The following is a 21,081-nucleotide window of genomic DNA, read 5'->3' as shown; positions in this document are numbered from 1 at the left end:
ACACAGTGAGATGACTTTTTGTGAAACAGTGGTGGAAGAAGCCATATTGAAATGGGTTGAACTGTAAGCCATTTATTTCAGATCATATGCATAAGTAAAAACTGAAATACACCAAAATATTGAACATTATTGACCCTGGGCTGTGGAATTACAAGTCATTTTTATTGTATATTTTACTCTTAGGTTTTTTTATAAATGCCCACAATAAAGAGGCATTCTTTTTATAATAAGAAAAAAATATTATGAAAAAAGAAAAAAATAAGCTATTCTGTTCTAATAATTATTATTAATTACATTTCAAATATAAATGAAATGAAAGTGTAATATTTCTTTGAATAATAATATGATAAACATAAAGAGCTTAATGAAATGATTCAAACAAATAATAACATTAACAAAATTTGAATAAATCCACTTTGAAGTCTTCATTATTCTGATTGGCTCCATAATGATCTAATTAAGTAGATAATTCCTAACACTGAACTTGTACTGTGATGACAACACACATCCACCAAAAAACTAGAGCTTCTAGAAGTTTTTAAAAAGTGGAGCATAAGGCATTAATTTATGTAGCTTTTAAGTTGGCACATGTTAATGCTTGCTTTCAAAATGTATAATAGCTTCAATTCCCACCAGTTTAGCAGCTGACATGATTATGTACATGAATCCTCCAGGAAATGGAAGAAACAGTAATAACAAGCCCAGTTAACAAGAGAAGAAAAAGACTGCCAAGGCTGACTGTCTAAGTTTCCCATGTTAACACTGATGACAAACATCAGTGGTGGTAAACATAGCCATTCCATGAGATTGAGCTGTGAACATTTATGGGAAATGAGATCAGCAGTCATGATTCCATTCTATTAAAACAACTCCTCTGAGGCCTTTGCAGGATTATACCTTTGTTGTTTTCTCTTCCTATGAGCATTTGAAAGGGATGATGGAATTACAATCTCCAGGTGCTAAGTGAGAATGGGTTAAATTATTAACTTCTCCTAATGCTATTGCATTGTTTAAAAAATACACCTTAGAAACCAATGGGCTACTAAATTCTTTTTTTTTTCTTTCGGATACATTTCAAAAAAATTACAACATTTTTGAAATATTCTTAGGTGGTCTCCCATGTCATTTAACAGAAAAGTGTATGTAATTGCTAGCCTCAAGCCCATTAACAAATTGCAGATTAAAATACACCTTGCAAAATGAGAAACTTCAGGAGCAGTGTAATCATATATTTTAATATTGAATACTTTTCATTCCTGGGTAAACCTCTAGGTCCTTCGACTAAAATTATTCTCCTCAAGCACACTTTCACCAAGCCTCCATGGCCTGAGATGTCGTCACGCTTAAGTGTTCCAGGATTTTTCTTATTCCTCAACATTTTATAATGCAGGGGCCCTAAGATGTGAGAGAAAATAAACTGTACAGGAAAAAGAGAGAATAATGGGAACCGTGGATTAGAAATCAGAATTTTGAGCTTTAAAAAACCATGAAGATCATCTATTCTAGGTCCCCTGGCTGGCACAAAAACTCCAAAACAATTTCAGTGATTTACCCAATGAAGCACAAAGTTGGGGCCATATCACAGTCCCCCAGGTCTCAGGATTAGGTGTGCTTTTAGTGCAAGTACAATGAGTCTAGTTCCATAGAGAACTAAAGCAGTTCGAGAACCTCAGAGAACTGCTGGTGGCAGAAGAACCCTGACAGAGAAGAAGGAGTTAAATGCACCTTACAATCATTGTCCATTATATTTTAGAACTGCTTACTTAACGTTTCTTTATAGTAGAAACAGAAGAAATGAAGCATCTCTTTATGGCACCAATTATCACAAATTTAGGAAGGTTCATAATTTCAAAGGAACTACTTATGACAGAGCTTTATGCCTTTACTTTTCAAATAATTATCGAGTCTACCATATGTCTAGCACCAGCTGAAACTCTAACCTAGCCTGAGAGAAGGGCTATATTTTGAAGTGTTTAAATATTATCAATGTTTATATTAAAATAAGATATTACATAGAATTCTTTAAAAAAGAGATGAATATGTGAAGGAGGAAGAAAAAGAAAGAAAGGAAGCACAGAGAGCTGAAGAAAAAGCCAGCACAGCACATGTCTACGTCTCCTGCTTCGTGTCCTGTAGAAAACATGAGTAGGAACCATAGAGCTGATATTTATTTAAGGTGACCTTTTGACTTACTGTCTGTGTGACCTTGGAAAAGGAACTTACCTGCTGTGCTTCAGTTGCTCAATTGTATACTGCAGAGCAAACAGACTTTCATTATTCCCTTACTTTCAGTGTTTTTGAGAACCGCAAGTATTTTTAAAAGTTCAAATGCATATGAAAATCCTTATAAGTTCAACACTCTAAGCTTCTGAACAAACATTAGCATTACAAGACTACCACTTCTCTGCTACACATTGAAATGGTTTTGATCTATTTCTAACAATTAAACAAAAGTCAGACTTTTTAAAAATTGATTACAGTCACTTAAGAGCATATGAGAGTTCACAGGTTGACAATCTTTGGCAGCCAAACAACTTCCTTTTCTGGAAGATAAGATGGAATCATCTCCTCCTGGAGAGCAGACGGCAAAATCCAAAAGAGAAATATAAATACCTACAATTTTCTTGATTGCAACTTCTCTTTCGTGTTTCTGAAGATTATTTTACATGTCACCTATAGCAAAGGTGTCTTATTGCCAAACTCTGAAAAGCAATTTGCAGGATAGGTATTTTTGATGCCACTAAATTTTATCTTGGGTTGGAAAGATTAGATTTTAAAAATTCTAAAGTGTGCAATATTTTGCCTCTGATGGAGCACTGTAGTCTCCATATTTTTTTAAGGCCCTTAGCCCTGTAAATGAGGGTACTTAAATGGATAGATCAAGAGCAAAACCAATATTCAGTCACTGAAGTTCCACACACAGTTTCATTAAAGAAGCAAAATAATCACCCACAAATATTTTTGTAGGCCTTGTTATGCAAGTTTAATTCAAATGCTTTGAGGTTAATCTATTTCTTATGTACAGCAAACAGCGTAATGCTGTTTTTCACAAGTATAGGGATTATTCCAACAGTATTGGAATCACCCAAAATGCCTGTTCAAAATGCAGATTTGTGCATCTCATCTAAGAACCCTAGAATCAGGAGATCTCTTTGGTTGGGTCTGGGAAACTCCAACAAACTTTCTCTATCCTAAAATCTCTTGCCCATCCAAATCTGATAATTGTAGTTACAGTGGAAGGTCTGTTGGTCAGAGTGCAGAGAACAGGAAGGCAAAGGCTAGGAGAGTCAGCAAGATGGAAATAGCATAGAGTGGGGTCAGTACAGACACTTCTAGTCCCTCTCGTTGTGCCTGAAATTTTGACATTCATTCACATTCCGCTTGTGTCCTTCTAGCTGAGGGAATCTTCTCTCAGTAAGAAGCCCCTGCTGTTGTAGGTACTCTCCAATTCTGTGGAATAATTTCATATCATTGTGACATTTGATTACTATAATCTCTGTAAAGAGAGTTGAATGGTGTAGCCACGTCCTCCAGAGAACCAGAGTACATTTTTGGGAACGTGACGTCAATATAAAATGATGCCACCAGATGGCCAGTTTTAGAGAAGTCAATGAACTTGTCCCTAAGTGGCCAAAGGTTGCCACGTTCTAAAATCTAGTTGTTTTTGATATTGAACAATTGTGATTTTGTTATAGCCACAATTCATATATTTTCCACTATGTGAGTTCAATCAAATACTGTAGTGGATTCATTCATTAAATATAAAATACTAACAAAGTTTCATTAGCCCAAAAAACACAGAACATCCCACTCTTTCAAATTATGTCCCATGATCACTGAAATTACCAGATGAGAGGTGAGATTATAATTATTTAATTTAAAGGGTGACTGTATAATTTGTGTTCCTGCTTGTTTATCTACATTCTTATTTCTTCTAATGGGGTTATGTTTTGGTTAACTCAGCAGTCAATAGTATGAAAACCCATTGGACTATCACATTTACAATCAGTTTAATGCAATTTATATTTAAGTCAAATGAAATGTTTTCATAGGCTATAAATCTTTGGACTAGAAAGATTTATCTGTAAAATAATAGCTGTGTACAAGTAATTTTCTTTTTCATATAATATTATTCACATATCTAATAAGCAGTGTGGCTTAAAGGTGCCACCATCAAGATTCACATGCATATATTAACATGGAGTAATATGAATGTGTAAGGAAAAAAAATCATGTAGATAAGCATAGAATTAGATTTTTCCATAATCATAGACCATATGTAATACTTCATATCATATCTGTATTATGGAAATGTTGATGAGGTAAACTGATAAGGAGAGCATTTAAATGGTATATAACCAGTGCCTATTCCATAGTGAATTGATAACTAATTAGAATTTCTTGATTTTTGGTCACTGTAACAAGGATCAAAATCCTTTATCGGTGTGATCATATTGACTAAATAACTGCACATCAATCTAAGTTGATTGTTGTTGTTATTTTTATAACATTAAATTATTCATAAAATCTAACATAAAACCTGCAATAATGCAATAAATAAACAAATGTTTGCTATTGTTATTATATTGTTTTAACTCTGTAGGCCTTGACATATCCAAAAGGGCTTTTTCTGTAGTTCTCTTTGAGCTAATGCACCTTATATAAATGCAAAAATCTAGGAAGAAAAAATTGCATTTACTTGCAGCTTTTTATATTTTTATGTAGTCTATCAGTCATTTCAAAAATATGATTGTAATGATAATAAGCTTCTGTTTACATAGGTCATAGATATTTAGTTCACACAGTTTTCCTAATCAGTTGCATAGAAAGTGCTTACAATGTTCAAGCTTGATTGAGCTTTTTTTAAAAGACTATAATTTTCAAACACATGAACCTATGTATTATGCACTTGATGAGGGTAAATTTATAGTTATGATGAAACATTTTATACAGGTAATACTAAACTTATGAATATAGGAATATTCCACCTTCTTAAGAATGAACTCATATAGACAGTGAAAAAATAAAATAAAGTGAAAGTTTTTCAAAGACCGGACACAGATGATTTTTTTCTAAACCCTTTGTCAAGTGTTCAGAGATAGCAGAATACAATCATTTTACAAGACCTTCAGCATGTTGCTTAAAATGGCAGAGTGATTTCAGAAAATGAAAAATGTTCAATACCTGTGTGGACTTTATTCCTCTAGGTTCTTAGAATTCTATTGCTTCATATTTGTAATCTCACTGTATTGTCTTCATAAAATATATATATAGTGCTAGCATGCTGCCCCTCACAAAGGGCACATTTTAAATCTTATGATGAGTAAATTTGAAGGAATCGATAGTTTTGTTTGATCAAACTCTTCTTCTCTCCCTTCATAGTAGATGTATTTCTGAGTACTATCTCTAAGTCTATAAAATTTGAAAAATTGTGTTTTATTGGTTGTTTAAATTTATCATTTGCATAAAATATTTATACAAAATGGATTATTTAATTTACATGAAATTGTTACTTGATTTATATGTAACAGCTTTTTTTCTTTTTGTTTTCATTTTATTTAGTTTTCAACATGGAGCTGAGCGATACATTCTCTTAATACTGTCATGATACAGGTCAATGCCAATTTTGAAAAGTTTCACAATGACACAGCATTGTTTTAAGACTCTTCTCTGGGGCAGATTGTAAATAATGTTCTCTTGATAGTTTTGATTATTAGGTGTTTGTTGATCACCATGCTTCAATTAAGAATTTGCTATGTAACATCAAGGGTACCATCAAGATTTTTTTTTTAACCACTTATTTTTATAAAGAATATGGAAATTTCCGAAGATTTATTTGGAAATATCAAACTTCAGCTGAGTCTACTGGGAGACATTTTCTTAAAACTTAAAATACACATATCTTGCAACTACTTGTGATAATAGGTTACCACTACAATATCCAAAGCATGATACTCCATGTGAGATGTGGATTTGAACAAATGAATTAAACATGTAAACAGATAAAATAAGCAATGAAGTATTAAAGCTATATTTAACTTGAAGATGACGTACTGCCAACATCTAACCAATCTCTTGTATATAAAGTCATTTTCACAATGAGAAAAAAGATATAATTTACAAATACCTTTACAGAAATATGCATACTGAATAACCACAGTGTTAGATCGGAATAAAAGAAATGCCAGCAGCTCTCTCTTCTTTTCTTAATCTACATTTTTTTAGGTATTTTACAATATTTGGATAATTATACAGAGTTATTTGATTATAATCTTCAATATATCTTGAAAAGAACTCTAAGTATTAGGAAATTTTTTGTCTAGACGTATTCCTATACATATGGTTAGAAATAATCTAGACATATTACCAGAAGTAATTAGCGAAGTACCATCAGAGTTCAGCTCACCATACTGACTCTTTTTCTCATCTATGAGAAATTACTTCAGATTATATAAATTCCAAGTATCTTTCACATTTAAAATTCTAGTTTTTTTACAGTTAATGAGATTAGATTAATGTTGGCATTGTTAAATTTAGCGCATTAATTACTTGCTCTGTAGTTTTTGAAAATCAGTACAACTAGAGGGATATGTTTTAAAAAATTAATTTAATAAAAATGTCCTTAGTGCATGATTTAATTATCAGGGTTGTAGATCCAATAAATGCATTATTTTCAAATGTTGCTATTAATTTTCTGTAACTAAACATTTCTGTTAACATATGAATTTGAGTATATATTCTTTAGGGATATAATTATATATAGAAATCATATACATAACAATATATTACTATATATAACTATAAAACTATATAAATATATAGTAATCTATATATAACGATATATAGTTATATTCATAAATAGATATAGTTATATCCATATAATATAGATATATATAGTTATATCTTTATAGTATATATGTTCATTTTATATTCACGTTTCTATTTTTAAAAGCTTATGAAACAAAAGGTAATCATCCACTTAACTTTTATCCTGAAAATATGTAGTGAAAATTCTATTATCTAAGTAAATTTAAAAAAACAAATGATTGCTAGATATGTGTACTCATTAAATTCCTTGCAAATGTTATTTCTGTAAGAATCATTTATTTTATTATCATTATTAGTTTATTTCCCTGCAATATGTTTATGCTCTATGTTTACTTAAATGTTCCAGCCTGACCCCAGGGCAAAGTCAGCAGTGATGATTTAATGAGCCCCTGCTGTGAGTGATGCCCATGCTGGACCAGGGATCCCACACACACAGTAGCATAGATGGGGCCTCATGGAACTTATTTTCCAGAGTGAGAGAAAGATAGTGCCACCCATTGATCATTATAATTGTGGCTATAAGAATAATTTATTTTTTAATTCTTAAATACTCAAGGACTGGGGTAATATTGATTTGAGGTTGGTCAGTGCTGTAACTTAAAGTACTATGTTGAGAGAGATGCCTACTTAAAACCCCTGTGATCAGGCAAGCAGACAGCAAACTTGATAACTGACTGCAATGCTCTCTACATAGTGACAAGGCAGAAGTCCAAAACTGCTACTATGACTCAGGAGGTAAGGTGAAACACAAACACCCAGCCCCTCTTAGGCACTCATGCACATGCGCAGCTACCAATACCACAAATAAATAAGTAAATACATTATTGAAGATCATGTTCCAGAAGAAATACAATTAAAGAAAAAGTCTGGATTTTAAAAATAAATACATTTACAGTCATTGAATAAGTGAAAGAATATATAATGTCTAAAAATAACAAGACTTTATGAAATAAAATCAAAATAAATTAAATAAAGATAACTTGGATATTTTCAAAAGACAAAACAATTTGGAATGTTGACAAAAATAATTAAAGACATTTAAATAAAAGTTAAATGGAGAGGTTACACATTAGATTATACATAAAAAGAAAAAATGACGAATTGTGAAATACCACTAAGAAATTCAGCAAGAAGTAAGTGTTAGGAGAAAAAAAAAAGAAATTTAACAAGGAGGTTATTAACTACCATGAGAAAAGAACACACAGCTCACAAAGGAATCACATTAGAGTAACAGCAGATTTCTCATCAAATTAGTACATGCCACAAGACATTTGAAAGTATTGGAGATGAGAACTACCAGCTTGGAATTACTTACCTATCAGAAACGTTACTTAATATTAAGAGCCAGATAAAGTTTTAAGACACCAAGAACAAGCAAATTTACTTCTTATTGACCCATATTGACAAACTATAGAAAAGTTTACCTCAATATAAAACTAAACCATTAGAAATATATAGTGTATAAGAAAATTGGCAAATACAGAAGTTAATTAACTTTTGACTTAAAATATAACTGAGTTTCTCTTTAAAGATAACAGTTATTCTTATAATTTCAAGTAAGATCTTATGTTTTCGAAACGTGTTTAAAGCTTAAGATTTTTTTTTTTTGTTCAGAGTAAAGATACACTGAATATTTTAGACAATAGAGCCCATCTTTAGCTTCTAAATAAAGTGAGAAAAAGAGAATATATTGAAATGCATCAATCCAATAGAAAGTACGAATGGAAACAAAAGAATCAAAGATATACAGTGGCTAAACAACAACAATAGCAACACACACACACACACCTAATTGTAGAAATATGATAAATATATACCAGCAATCTTAATGAATGTAAAAGGTTACATTCACCTATTAAAGATATTTTAATGATTGTTAGTAAAACGTTCATATGCTGCTCAGATAGGAAACACCTAAAGTAAATCGCACCAAAGGATTAAAAATAAATGCAAATCAAATATGAATCACCAGCTCTGATGAAGAACTTTGGTTGCTTATTCAAAATATATATGGAAGAGAAAGCATCAAAGGTTCACTTACTGAATATTAAGAATTGTTATCAAACTCTAGTAATTTACAGTACTGCATAGGAATATAGGTTAATGGAATCAAATAGAGAATTTAAAAACATAACCACACATTCAAGAAAACCCAATATTTAACCAAGATAGACTTATAAATCAGGTAAATTGTAAATAGAATTAAACTAAAAATAAAATAAAAATATAAGTAATATTAATTTTTTTCAAAATCTTTTTAAATTAATGAAAGAAACTAAAGTGAAAAACTTTAGATGAAAATATAACAATATTTTTGTAAAGAAGAGGTGTTTTTTTTAAACGCTAGTTTTATCACAAATCATTATACAACTCAATGAATTGTATGCATCATAATTAAGAACTATATATTATAATTAAAAGTAAAAGTAAAAATAGAGAATGTAATTAAAATTTTATTTTAAAAAAGTAAGAATTTCAGAAGCCAAAGTTGAGAGAAAGCCGTGTCTCCTGAGCTAGTTTTCATCTATGCTTTATAAGCAATTCTGGGCTGAGTTAAGTTTGCAGCTTACTTTTTCAAGGAAAGTAATGAAATAAAAGAAGCACGTAAGTGTGCTTCAGGGGTTTTCCAGTTAGTACTCCATATTTTCTTGGCTATTCTCTGGGTGTCTGAGAACCCATTTTGTAGTGGATTCCCTTATTAAAGAAATTTGAGAGGCATTACTCTCAGCCTCCAGCAACAAGGAATCATTATGGTCATTTCTGATTCTAATTCCATGAGAGGAGAAAGGGAGATAATTTTTACTAGCAATCTTGAACCCAGTCAGTTCTGTTGAGAGTTTATATTCATTACCCAGAGAAGAAGAATAGAGAACCAAAGTTCTCTATAGCTGGAGGGAGGGAGGGAGGGGGAGAGAGAGAGAGAGAGAGAGAGAGATTGAGAGAGAGAGAACAAAAGGAAGAAAGAATGGAAGGAAGGAAGGAAAGGAGGAAAGAAAGACAGGAAGGAGAAAGAAAAAAGATGGTTGTTAGGGTGACTGGATTTTGCAGAATGACAAAGATCTTGAAGCAGGCCATCTGTGTGCTGGATAATGCTACTAAATTTTTGTTAACTGCCTTCTGTCTAGAGACAGTATCTTGATGGAGTTGCAGTTAGCTCCAACTATATGTCATTAAATTTCATGTTATATTTGCCCTAAATTTAACTGGAAAGAGTTATTTCAAAGGACCTCATATGTAAGATTCTCAGAAATCAAACTTGTACCTCTACCTTGTCTTCATTTTCTTCTAGAAACATTTGTTTCAAAAGCTGTATAATCTAGAAAAGTGTTGCCTTTGCTAACATATCTAGTCTACATAAATTATTGTATTTTTTTTGGTTGATGGATTGTTATTAAGAATGTGAAAACACATAGTATACTTGTGCCTAGAGCATGGTAAATATTCAATAACTACTTTTTAGTGTTATAAGACATTATTAGTGCCTTTTATTTTTCATCTCTCTTCACTTTTCTTTCTTTGCAAATATGATAAAATTTGTTTTATAAAAAATTAACCTTTTACCTGTAGTTTATTTTTCAAATTTAAAACTCTGGTATAAAAAATGCAAATTCTCTTATGTCACTTGCTGAAAGCTAATTCATATTTTGCTGTGTTTTTGCTCATGACTTGTGTTTTGATCACTGGCCACCACTGGCCACAGAACTAGATGGAACAATTCTCTTTAATTCCTGTTAGAAACTTTTTGGAATGTTTAACTACTCTTGTCTATTTTGGTTCAAATCAGTAGGAATGCGCTTGTCTTTAGTTGACTTATCTGAAGTTTATCTATATGCGTGGTTACTCTCCACTTTCCACATTTTGCATGAAAACATGGAGGTTTCAATTCTGAGAAACTTTATGAGAATCCTCAGAGCAGAACTAAGTAACATTAATCTATTTTACCTCTTTTCCTGGCACACCAAGGTGGCCCAGATATCTCCTTTCAGAGAGGCATGGGGTTGTTCTGGAAAATATCCTGGGTCCCAATACTTTTACTTTCAACAGTAGATGCCATCCTAAGAGTATCCCCACACATTTCTAAATACGAACTAGAATACCTCTGAGATTCATTGACCTGAGGGAATAAACAGTTTTCCCCATGACTATTCAGTTTCAAATACAGAGAAAAATTAAGTTGTTCTCTGTGCAGTACTTCCTTGTTAAACTTTGATAGATTTTTTTTTTTTTCCTAGTAAAATAAATGTAGTCTCAGATTTGAAGAACGTAGGCTACTAGAAACCTTGGTATGGAATAAGTCGAATTTAAAATCTATCTTACACTGATAATATTGCAATGATTTTTTAAATAGCAAATAAAATATATAACATAGTACCTTTGGGATTTTAGGCAGAGCCAATCCTAAGAGCTACATTCTTCTTTAACTTACATTTTAAGTGCTCATCATGGTAGATGGCAATGAACTCAGAAGACAAAACCTATAATGATTTTCTCTTCTCTTGAACCAGGGCAATATCTTCAAGGTCATACAATATATTATTATTTATAAACTTTTAAAGCATAATTTTTTTCATATTGTATCAGAAAAATTTATCACTATTCAGATAAAATTAGGGTTATAGATCTTTCACACCAACTGTATAGGAAATAGCTGCTCTTTAGCTAACATTTTGCAGTGTTCAATGTTTTATCCCTAGAGTTTAGAAGAAAAGAAAAACAAAGATCAGTGTGATTGGTTAGTTTTAGTTTGTGTAATTACTTTCAGTTGGCATTTACTTTGAAATAACTAAGTATTTTTATAACTTTCAGTTTATATTACCATAACACACAGATCGTGTTCCTTAAATTTTTCTTGAATAGATGATTGAAAAAATATGTATAAAGAAAAAAATGAACTTTATCATTCTGATTAAGGTTTTCTTCTATGAATTTAACATGCTAAATCTGTGGTATATCAGCTTTAAGAGATCAGGTGAGTGAAAGAAAGTAGGAAAAGACTGGAAAAGGGTGGCTAGGAAGGTGAAAATAATCACGAGAATATTGTGTGATTGAAACTAAAGGGAGAAAAGGTCAAGCAAACAGGTCATTTCCATGAGTGCAGTTTCAGTGGATTAATTGGTAGAAGCTGGATTACACTGGGTTGGGAAATGCAATGCAAATGTTAAGAAAATGAGTTTATGAGCACAGTCACAAGTAAAATCCGTGACTTTTGGCTTTTACCCTATTGTTCTTTCTACTAAAGCATGTTACTGTTCAGTGTTAAAAATGCTCTTGGTACAGATTTTAGAAGTACATATTTTCAGTTTATCAACCACAAGAAGAAAAAGTACTTGTTTTGATGTCAGATTTCAGTAAAAATAAGCTCGAACTCAGAAATTCAACATGTGAAATAAGCTGCATTCAAAAATATAGGAAGGATATTGAAATCATTTCACTTTTTTTTTTTTTTTTTGCCCGATAAACATATGGTAGAGGAAACTAAGTGCAGCATCCTGAAATATATCACGTTATCTTGTCCATATTAGAACATGATTTTAACCAGTCATTTTACACCATGTTATAAACCACGGCTTTCAGCAAGGTGGGAGACTAGTGGTCCATTACATGTACATAACAAATACATAATATAGAATATTAAGATCAAATTTATTTTAAAATAATTCATATTATTCTTATTATTCACTGTAAAGAAGAAATTGACAGCAGATAACTTAATAAACTGTCTACAAATAATTTTAAAAAGTTTATTTTTTAATATTGTCCATTGAAGATCACCATTAAAGTGGACATTTGGATTTAATTTAATTTCAGGCTACACATACTGCACCTTTTGACTATTGAATCATGAATGTATTATAAAGTAAACTCTGGGGACCTTTTTTGAGAGACTGACTTTGAGTCACTATATGCTGTGCTCTATTTTCTGTCTACGTTTGAGGCACTAGTGTATACAATTTGAAGTTCAACCTATTGTAAGTTTACAAAATTTAATGAAATTTTTTTGATTAAGTCAGCAAGACCCAAGTTTCACTCTGTTTCAAAGTTGTTAAAAGTACTTATACATATTTATATGTATATATATATATATGTGTGTGTGTATCAATAGATTATAAATATTGTACTACGCATAAATATGTGTATAACTAAATGTCTATATGGTTATATAAGTATCTTTCACAAGTTGTATATATATGTTATAACTAGTTGTATTACTAGTTATAATAGTTATATTATAGCACAATATTAACCATCTATATATAACTTTAACATAACTATATATAACTATCTTCCAGTGAAGATCATTGTGATGGAAAAAATGTATAAACAAAAATTTTTCCAAACATTCTACTTAAATAACATGATTCTATAAATATGATGACACTGTTGTCCTCTCGATGGCCGTTTGGAAACTAGTGAGTAGTAAATAAAGGTTGTTGGAGCTCACAGAGGTATAGTGTCTACACAATGTCTTAGACACTAAAGCATTCGTACATGTGTTCCTTTTTTTTCATTGCGAATGGATTCTAGTCAGACATGTTGCAATATTTAAAAAAAAATACTCAGAATCAAGATAGCTGTATTCTGGACGCACTTCTATTTTAATCATAGATGCACCTTTTATTCCCACTAGATCTCATTTTCCTCAGCTATAAATAGAGTGGGTTATACTCGGGCTCTAAGAGAATGTTAATTCTGTTATTTGTGTTCTATATTGTACTTAAACATTTAAAAAATATTTTTAATGTACTAGAGTAGTTAATATAACTGTACCATAAATAGTTGTGTATGCAAAGATGGTTTTGGAAAACCTAACATGCTTTTCACAATGTGGTATTTTCATTTGTTTAAAGCAGAATATATGCATTATTTAAAAAAAAATTAAGTAAAATTCAGCATAAATTCTTTCTTCCAATGCAAGCTCAAAATATACTTTTTATACTGCAGTCCCTCTAAAACGGCAATGAATATATTTTATCTATATTGAGCTGCTTCTTTCAGCTTCAGATTAAGCTGGCTCTTGAAAGGTATAATTGATTACAATCTAGACAATTTTGTTCATCCAAATTAATGACTCAGATGTCATTGAAATTAAAGTTCCTCCTTCTTTGAAAGAGTGAAAATGATTTAATGATCATAATTCTCATTATTTAGCACTTTTAATTTTATTCTTATCCCTGATGTTGAGGGGAAAAAAAGAGCACTGCCTATGTTATAGTCTTTCAACAGCATTACATTAAAAAGTTTTGGACACTTTCACAATATGAACCAATAAGTCATATAATTACAAACTGAAGAAACTTTTATGTTTGATAGTGGTTCCATGTAGATTTGAAAGACCCTTATCCACGTAGACTGGACATAGCAGTCACAGTCATTGTTCTCATTATCACTGTTTCTCCTGTATCTTCATTTATCTTGATTTAAAGCAAATGTAAGTGAAAGTTTCTCTCTTTCAGTAGTATTCAGTCTGAAAAATTAGATGTTTTTTCTCTACAACTACTTCTCATAAAGGCTATCTCTTTATGTCTGCATCATTATGTGTGTTTTAAAAGTAGAATAAATATCAGAACAATGGGCTATATTTGGATTAAGCCTTGAGTTTAGATACCAGTTGTGACAATAACCAGCTTTCTAAACTTGGACACTTTATCTTGATGTTTCTCTTTCTTCGTATATTAGTTTATTGCAAACAAGATACCAATCAGAAAATATTTTTGGATAGTTAAATACCACACAGTATCATCTCAGTATGTATAATGGCATATATGTGACTTTTTCCCTTTGCTGTTGTCTCTTACGGTTATACAACATGAAGGCAGTGACTCTTAGGTTTTGTTTTGTTCTGTTCTTAAATTAGAAGAGAATATGAAGATAGTACATTAATTGGGAGAATCCACTGCCTGCAATAAAACTGGATTCTTTGGGGGAATAGTTTTTCTACGAGAAATATTACATTCGAACTCATCCACAGAGTTCAAAGTAGTGAGTGTGAAATTAGAGTAGGTCAAAAGATAAAAATAGTTGCTACGGCTAAGTTGCCTGATGGATTTAAGAGAAGTCTCTCTGGCCCTTCCCATTTCAGTTGAGCTAAAGAATAAAAAGAAACCTGTCTGTCCTTGACAAAAGAGGCTTTTCCAAATCAACTTCCCATAGAAAGCCCAATTTTGATCCACGTGTGAAAAATAAAAGCTCTTTGTGACAACTGCGACTTAATGCCTAGCTTGATTTCAGTCAGTTTTAATGAATTTTTTTCAATACATGTAGAATAGTAAGAATCTCAATGTGTACCTACTATTTCAAATTAATTACTTATCACCTTTAATTAATTTATTCATTTATTTATCTAAAAATATTTATTGAGCCCATGCTCTGTGCCAGGTACTGCTCTAATTCACACAAGTGTTTAACAAAGTCCTTTCTTTATGGATTAACATTCTAGCTGGATACAGAGAATAAGCAAACAAACCAGTAAAAATATAGCAGGTCAGGTGATATGAGCTGTGGCTTCCAGTCATTTCACTCCAATAAAAATTTCCATCTATCATTTTTCTAAAATTACCATTTCACTATTTTTATTTTCTCTACCTCACAGCAGCATTTAGTCTTCTATTTCAACTAAACCTGCCTGAGAGCTTAGTCTTTGGACTCTTTCTTTCTAACTTCTCTTCATTTCATATATAGATTAGGTGATGTATAAGAACCCTAAAAAGGTATCTCTATTCCACAGCTCTTTGTTAAATGTGTTTCCTATATCTCAATACCTATTTAATATCTGTAGTTGGACTACCAAAAGACATCTCAAAAAACAAATTCTATTTTTTCTGTCAAACCTATTTTTCCCCATCTTCCCCAGTAAGTCTATCTAGAGGAAATAAGCTGTTGCAGGTGCTAGACCACATAGGGTCATAAATCCTACTTGCAAATGGGATCCAAGTAATACTCTCGGGTTTTGCTTAGGTTATATGGCATGACACAGGTGGTCTAGAAGTTAGTTTCTCTGTCTCACAGAATTATAGGATATCAATTAGAAAAAGGCAGTAGGGATCATTCAGGCCACCTCCCTGTTACAGAACAGAGTAAAGAGAGGTCTATGGAAGTTAAGAAACTTGCTAGATGGTGACAGAACCAATTTAGTGTACTTCCTTCTTTATCTGTATAAAGATAGTAGCATTTCTTTAATCAATAAACACAGTGCAAGTTAAAGTCACATACGGGAGATATGTAAAATTTGCAGTGGTGAGCAGCAAAGTCTGTGTAAGATTGACAGGGAAGGTTTCACAAAGGAAGTAACTGGAACTATCTCTTGAAAAGCCTGTAATAGTTTTCAGGACTGAGTGAGAGCTAGTGAGGGTACTCCAGATGAAATCCTCAGGGTAATTGACTTCTCTGCAACGCTTGATAATGTTGATAATGTTGAGGATTTGCTTTGCCTTGATATTCTTTGCATTTATAGGCGCAATATCACAGCTTCCCTCCCTATTTCAAAGGCTACATTCTATTCCTAAAGCAATACCTTAACACTCTTAGTTTGTTTTCCCAAGTGATTAAAAGTAAGATTCTAGAGAATATAAGTAAACAAATCAAAATTCCTCAACTTTGATTCTACTAAACAAAGTAACTACTCTAAACCCTACCAGCATAAGCTGCAAGATATACGGTAAAAAAAAAAAAAAAAAAAAAAAAAAAAAAAGTTTAATTTAGAGAAAAATATTATTTGCTGAAGAAGAGAAACATCTGTCTATCCCCTTTACCATTTTTAAGTCTAACTTTGTTAAATCTAATGTTAGGCAGATACTTTTTAGATACATGTGCATTTTGTTTTCTCAAAGTTAAATAATGAGATTGTTTTTTGATGCTTCCACATAAATGCTGGGGTTACAAGGAAAAGTCATAGGATTATTATTACACCATCTGTTCTAGCTGGTTTGTTTTAGTCATATGCTTTTCAGTGTTCTTACTGAGTTGTCAACAAACTGCCAATTAATTATGCTAACCTAACAGAGTGTCGGAGGTTACCATATTGAGAAAGTGAGCTCTCCAGCCAGTATATTATAGGATTGATAACTACTGATTTATAAACAATTTCCAGAGTGCCTTCTGTAAATGAGTGAACTTTTAAAGACCTAATAATGACATTTTTGCATGCTATGGCTGAAGAGAACTAGGAGGATGATAATTATATCCATCCAGAAAAGCTATCTTTTTGTTTAGGTCACTCTTCGATAAATATGTAATTGGATTTAATTATTTTTCTTAATATTTCAATGGGGACACTTTTACAAGGTAGCCATTCACATAAGATAAAGACAAAAACTAGTCTTTGTCCTTTGCCTTGTCTAACACTACACTGCTGAGCTCAAATGTCTATCTGTAATAGAAATTAGAATTCTTAAAAAAAAAAGTTATCCAACTTCTAACATTAGTTCTGTTTCACTTTATCTGTGATACCAAGTAAATCACTTCAGTTGTATGATAGCTTTTGCTGAGATAAAGCATTTATATTGTATTTTTATTTTTGTATAACTTTTAAGAAATTTTAGACTTGAAAATTACAAGACTATCAATAAAAAATTAATCATGGTTAACAATATAAAAGAAGTTGATTAAAATATTACAAATAAGTTGCATATACTGCACAGAAGATTTATATGCTGTTATTTTGATCAACTTTTAGTGAAATTTCTTAAAGCAGGTATTCTTAGCTCATTGCCTTTTGTCAGAGAAAATATTTCAGAAGATAGTTAATCTAATTGTCAATGTGTGGGAGTTTACTCTTCTAAGATTTATGAGATTTTTGGTCATTTATTAAAAATTAATTACTCCTTTGCTCTATATCTTTTTGTAGGTTCAATGTTTGCATATTTATACATTTGGCTACAAAATATATGTATATATACATACATGCCTCCTTTGTGTGTGTGTGTGTGTGTGTGTGTGTGTGTGTGTGTGTACAGAGCAAGTGAAAGAGAAAGAGAGAGAGAGGAGGAGGCAAAAAGAGAGCACAGAGAGATCCTCATATGAGTACTTTTGGGAACTTCTCAACCTCACATTTACCAGAGTCATAATGGAACAGACTTGTCATGCCTTTGCTTTGCTTTTCCTTATTGACAATGGAAGCATAATTGAACTCAAAGAATAGGTTTGTTTGGAAATTGCCATTTAACAATTTTAATGGTATATCCAAAACCATAGAACAGTGTTAACAGTCATAGGAATTTTAGTTTAAAGCACTTATGAAGCAATTTTCTAGGAGGACCCTTTTAGATACTATTGGAAAAATGCTTTCATAACTCAGTGTAACCCATCTGCATAGTTTCTGTTAAGTACCTACCATGGAAGACTCTCCTATTAACCTCTCACCAATCTTTACCAGTGAATTATAACTATAGTTTTATTAAGTATTGTTTATCAAGCATACTCAAAGAGGAATTCAATATTTATAAATATGTTGATAATTATACTCTGTATTGATGCTTAGAAAATTAGCTATGGTTTAATATCTTTTTAAATTTTCTTTCAATCTACTTTTATTTATTTTTTCCTCAATACATTTTTTATTGTTCTCTATATTTCTACTTATTTAATGTTGTGTAGGGCTGTATGAGTGAAAAAACAATCAGTATTTGTTATGATCGAGGGGATTGTAATTTATATTTGGAGATGCATTCTTACTATGAATGCAGTTGGCAATTGCTGGTAGTTTTGATTAGATCCATGGAGATTTCTTTGTGCTATTTAATACTTCTTGGTAATACTTCTTTGTGCTATTTAATACATTTCTTCAATGTAGAATGCATTTTCTGATTACTTGCAATGTTAATTTTCACAGGTTAAAAGCAATAAGGATGTTTAAATGCTGGTCAGCTGTTTTGGTTCTTGGATTCATTTTTCTGGAGTCAGAAGGAAGGCCAACCAAAGAAGCAGGATACGTCCTTAAATCCTATCAACCTCAAATAAGATTGCGACACAAGGTATAGTCACCGTTATAAATTCACTCATGTGACTAGCAATTAGTAACTAAACTATTAGTTGTCTGGTTTATTATTCTCTCTGGAGCATTTATTTCAGACATTGCTTTCAGAATATAATTTTTGTATGATAAATGTACATTTGAAAACTTAAAATGGTAGTAATTTTTTGAAATCTACAATTTTGAGCATGAAATACTGCTTGACAAAATATAGATCTGGCTCATTAATAAATATATTAATAAAGTTAAAAAGCAATAGTAATAGATTTATAAAAATGTAAATATGTTAAGACTTAATCAACTAGATAATTTCTATTATTTCCATATTAGTTTTAAGTTTAGAACTTTTTAAACTAAAACAAAAGTGTTATGATCTTAAATTTGCCATAAAGATAAATAAAAAGGATGTCTATACTACGTGGAATTATACAGGTTGGCAAAGGATTAGTTTTTATAGAAATCATTAGACATTTTAATTTTATCAAAAATTATAATTTTGGGTTTTCTAATGTTGAGGAATAATTTATGTTAAATATTCTCAAGTATAAAATCAATTTACATTTAGACATTCTTTAAATGATATCGATGATATGCTTATAATAAATTAAGCTAGTGCTTTTATTTCAATAAAAGATCATGATACTGAAATAACATACTCAAATAAATCTTTATTAAATGAAACAAAAGTTTATAATACACTTTGGTTTTCATAGAAAGTAAAGACAAAAATAACATGATAAATATGGGAGAAAATATATATTTTTAATTTCTTACACTAGTTTTAACACTTTTGAAATAAACAAATGTAGCTTTATTAATTTTTCTCACATTCGATACATGCCATTGGCATTTATATTGTGTATATTTTTGCTGAAATTCCTTCATAGTATTATAGTACTTTGATAAAATAGCTAACCTTTACTGGGATTTTTATGTGGCAGACACTGGCTAAGATCTTAAGCGTATTATTTTATCTTCGAAACAATTTTATGAAGATGTACCTATTTTCATTTTATAAACTAGAAGTTAAAATTCTTAGAAATGTTAAGGGATTTTTAGAATGCATACATTTATTAAATATATTAATTGTCTCAGGATAACATTCAGGGTATGTTTGATAGCCAGAAGAAAGAAAATAAGTAAAATGTAAAAGTTTTAATGTCAAATATCATTGTAGAAATTTAGTCATATATAAAAGTAATTAAGTTTTTAAACTTTCTAGTCTGGGTAAATACAATTGGAAAATTGACCTTGTTCCACTTCTTTTGATTGTCAGTCATATCCCCTACCTCATAGACTAATAATCGGTTTTATCCCAGCCCAAAGTTTAGAAATAATAACTCCTTTTTGAATGCTCTCATAACATATTATTAATACAGCATATTGTCTCATACTACTACTACACACCCAGTGAATGTTTATTCTGTGCTGTGTGTCTGCCCTAAGTTATACATCTCAAGGTCAGAAACTGCCTTTCTAATCCTTTCATTTCTTTGCCATGAACACGGTAGATACTGTTTAGTTAAATCTCTGTGAGTCTTTACTTCTAGTTAGAAGTAATACATGATTGCTTGTATTTAAAAGCATAAAGGCAGAGAATATCATGGTGGTACATAACTTTCAAACAACTTGGGGCAGAGTTAAAATGAAGCTGTAAAAGGCATATTTTGAGTGAGTGTGTATGTGTGTATGCTTGTGCATGTGAAGGTGCATATTTAACAGGAATAAAGAAACACCCTAAGCTGTGCAAGCTCCCACGAAAACCCCAGCGGATACTTTCCACTCACACTCAGCCCCCAACCTGACCACCGGGAACTACCTTTCCTTCCCCAAGACATTGAAGGTTAATCTCATTATAGCCTTCATATTTGTTTGTATCAGTCATTCTTTGGATTCCAGAAATGCCTGGTCATCCTTTTTCCACTGATACTCATTCCAATTAATCTCATATGCCACTTTATGGGTGAAGCTACCCCAAACCATAATTGAAAGTGGAACAGCTATAAATGTGTCCTATCTCCCCTTTTTGATTTGTTTGAATCATAACTGGTCTCATAACCATTCTCAAGATATATATTTCAGTTATGTATTAGTTTGTTGGATGTTTTCTTCTACTACAATGTAAGCTACTATTCATCTTGCTGTACACCAGCACCTAGAACAGTGTTTGGCATATGGTAAATACTCAACAAATATATATGGAATAAATGACTCCAATTGCTGACTAAAATATATCTGAAATCAAGCTGATGTATATATTTGTATTACATAGTTAATTACATATT

The 21,081-nt window shown here is 31.3% G+C and overlaps 1 protein-coding gene across 4 annotated transcripts in view; it reads left to right on the top strand.

Moving 5' to 3' along the window:
* The window catches only part of FSTL5 (follistatin like 5), a 567,145-nt gene that overhangs the window by 23,385 nt on the left and 522,679 nt on the right, over positions 1 to 21,081 (top strand). For 2 of the 4 annotated variants that reach the window (XM_011363692.1, XM_011363689.1), the window contains exon 2: positions 18,656 to 18,797. In XM_011363692.1, the coding sequence (XP_011361994.1) occupies positions 18,672 to 18,797 (126 nt within the window). In that variant the 5' untranslated portion in view covers positions 18,656 to 18,671. Of the gene's footprint in view, positions 1 to 18,655; positions 18,798 to 21,081 lie in introns of those variants that run through there. The other 2 variants (XM_011363693.1, XM_011363691.1) reach the window with 1 other exon arrangement.

This window comes from Pteropus vampyrus, unplaced genomic scaffold, assembly GCF_000151845.1.
Source record: "Pteropus vampyrus isolate Shadow unplaced genomic scaffold, Pvam_2.0 Scaffold88, whole genome shotgun sequence".
NCBI lineage: Eukaryota > Metazoa > Chordata > Mammalia > Chiroptera > Pteropodidae > Pteropus > Pteropus vampyrus.
Note: the sequence above shows the minus strand (reverse complement) of the source record. Positions and strands in the feature narration are given on the sequence as shown.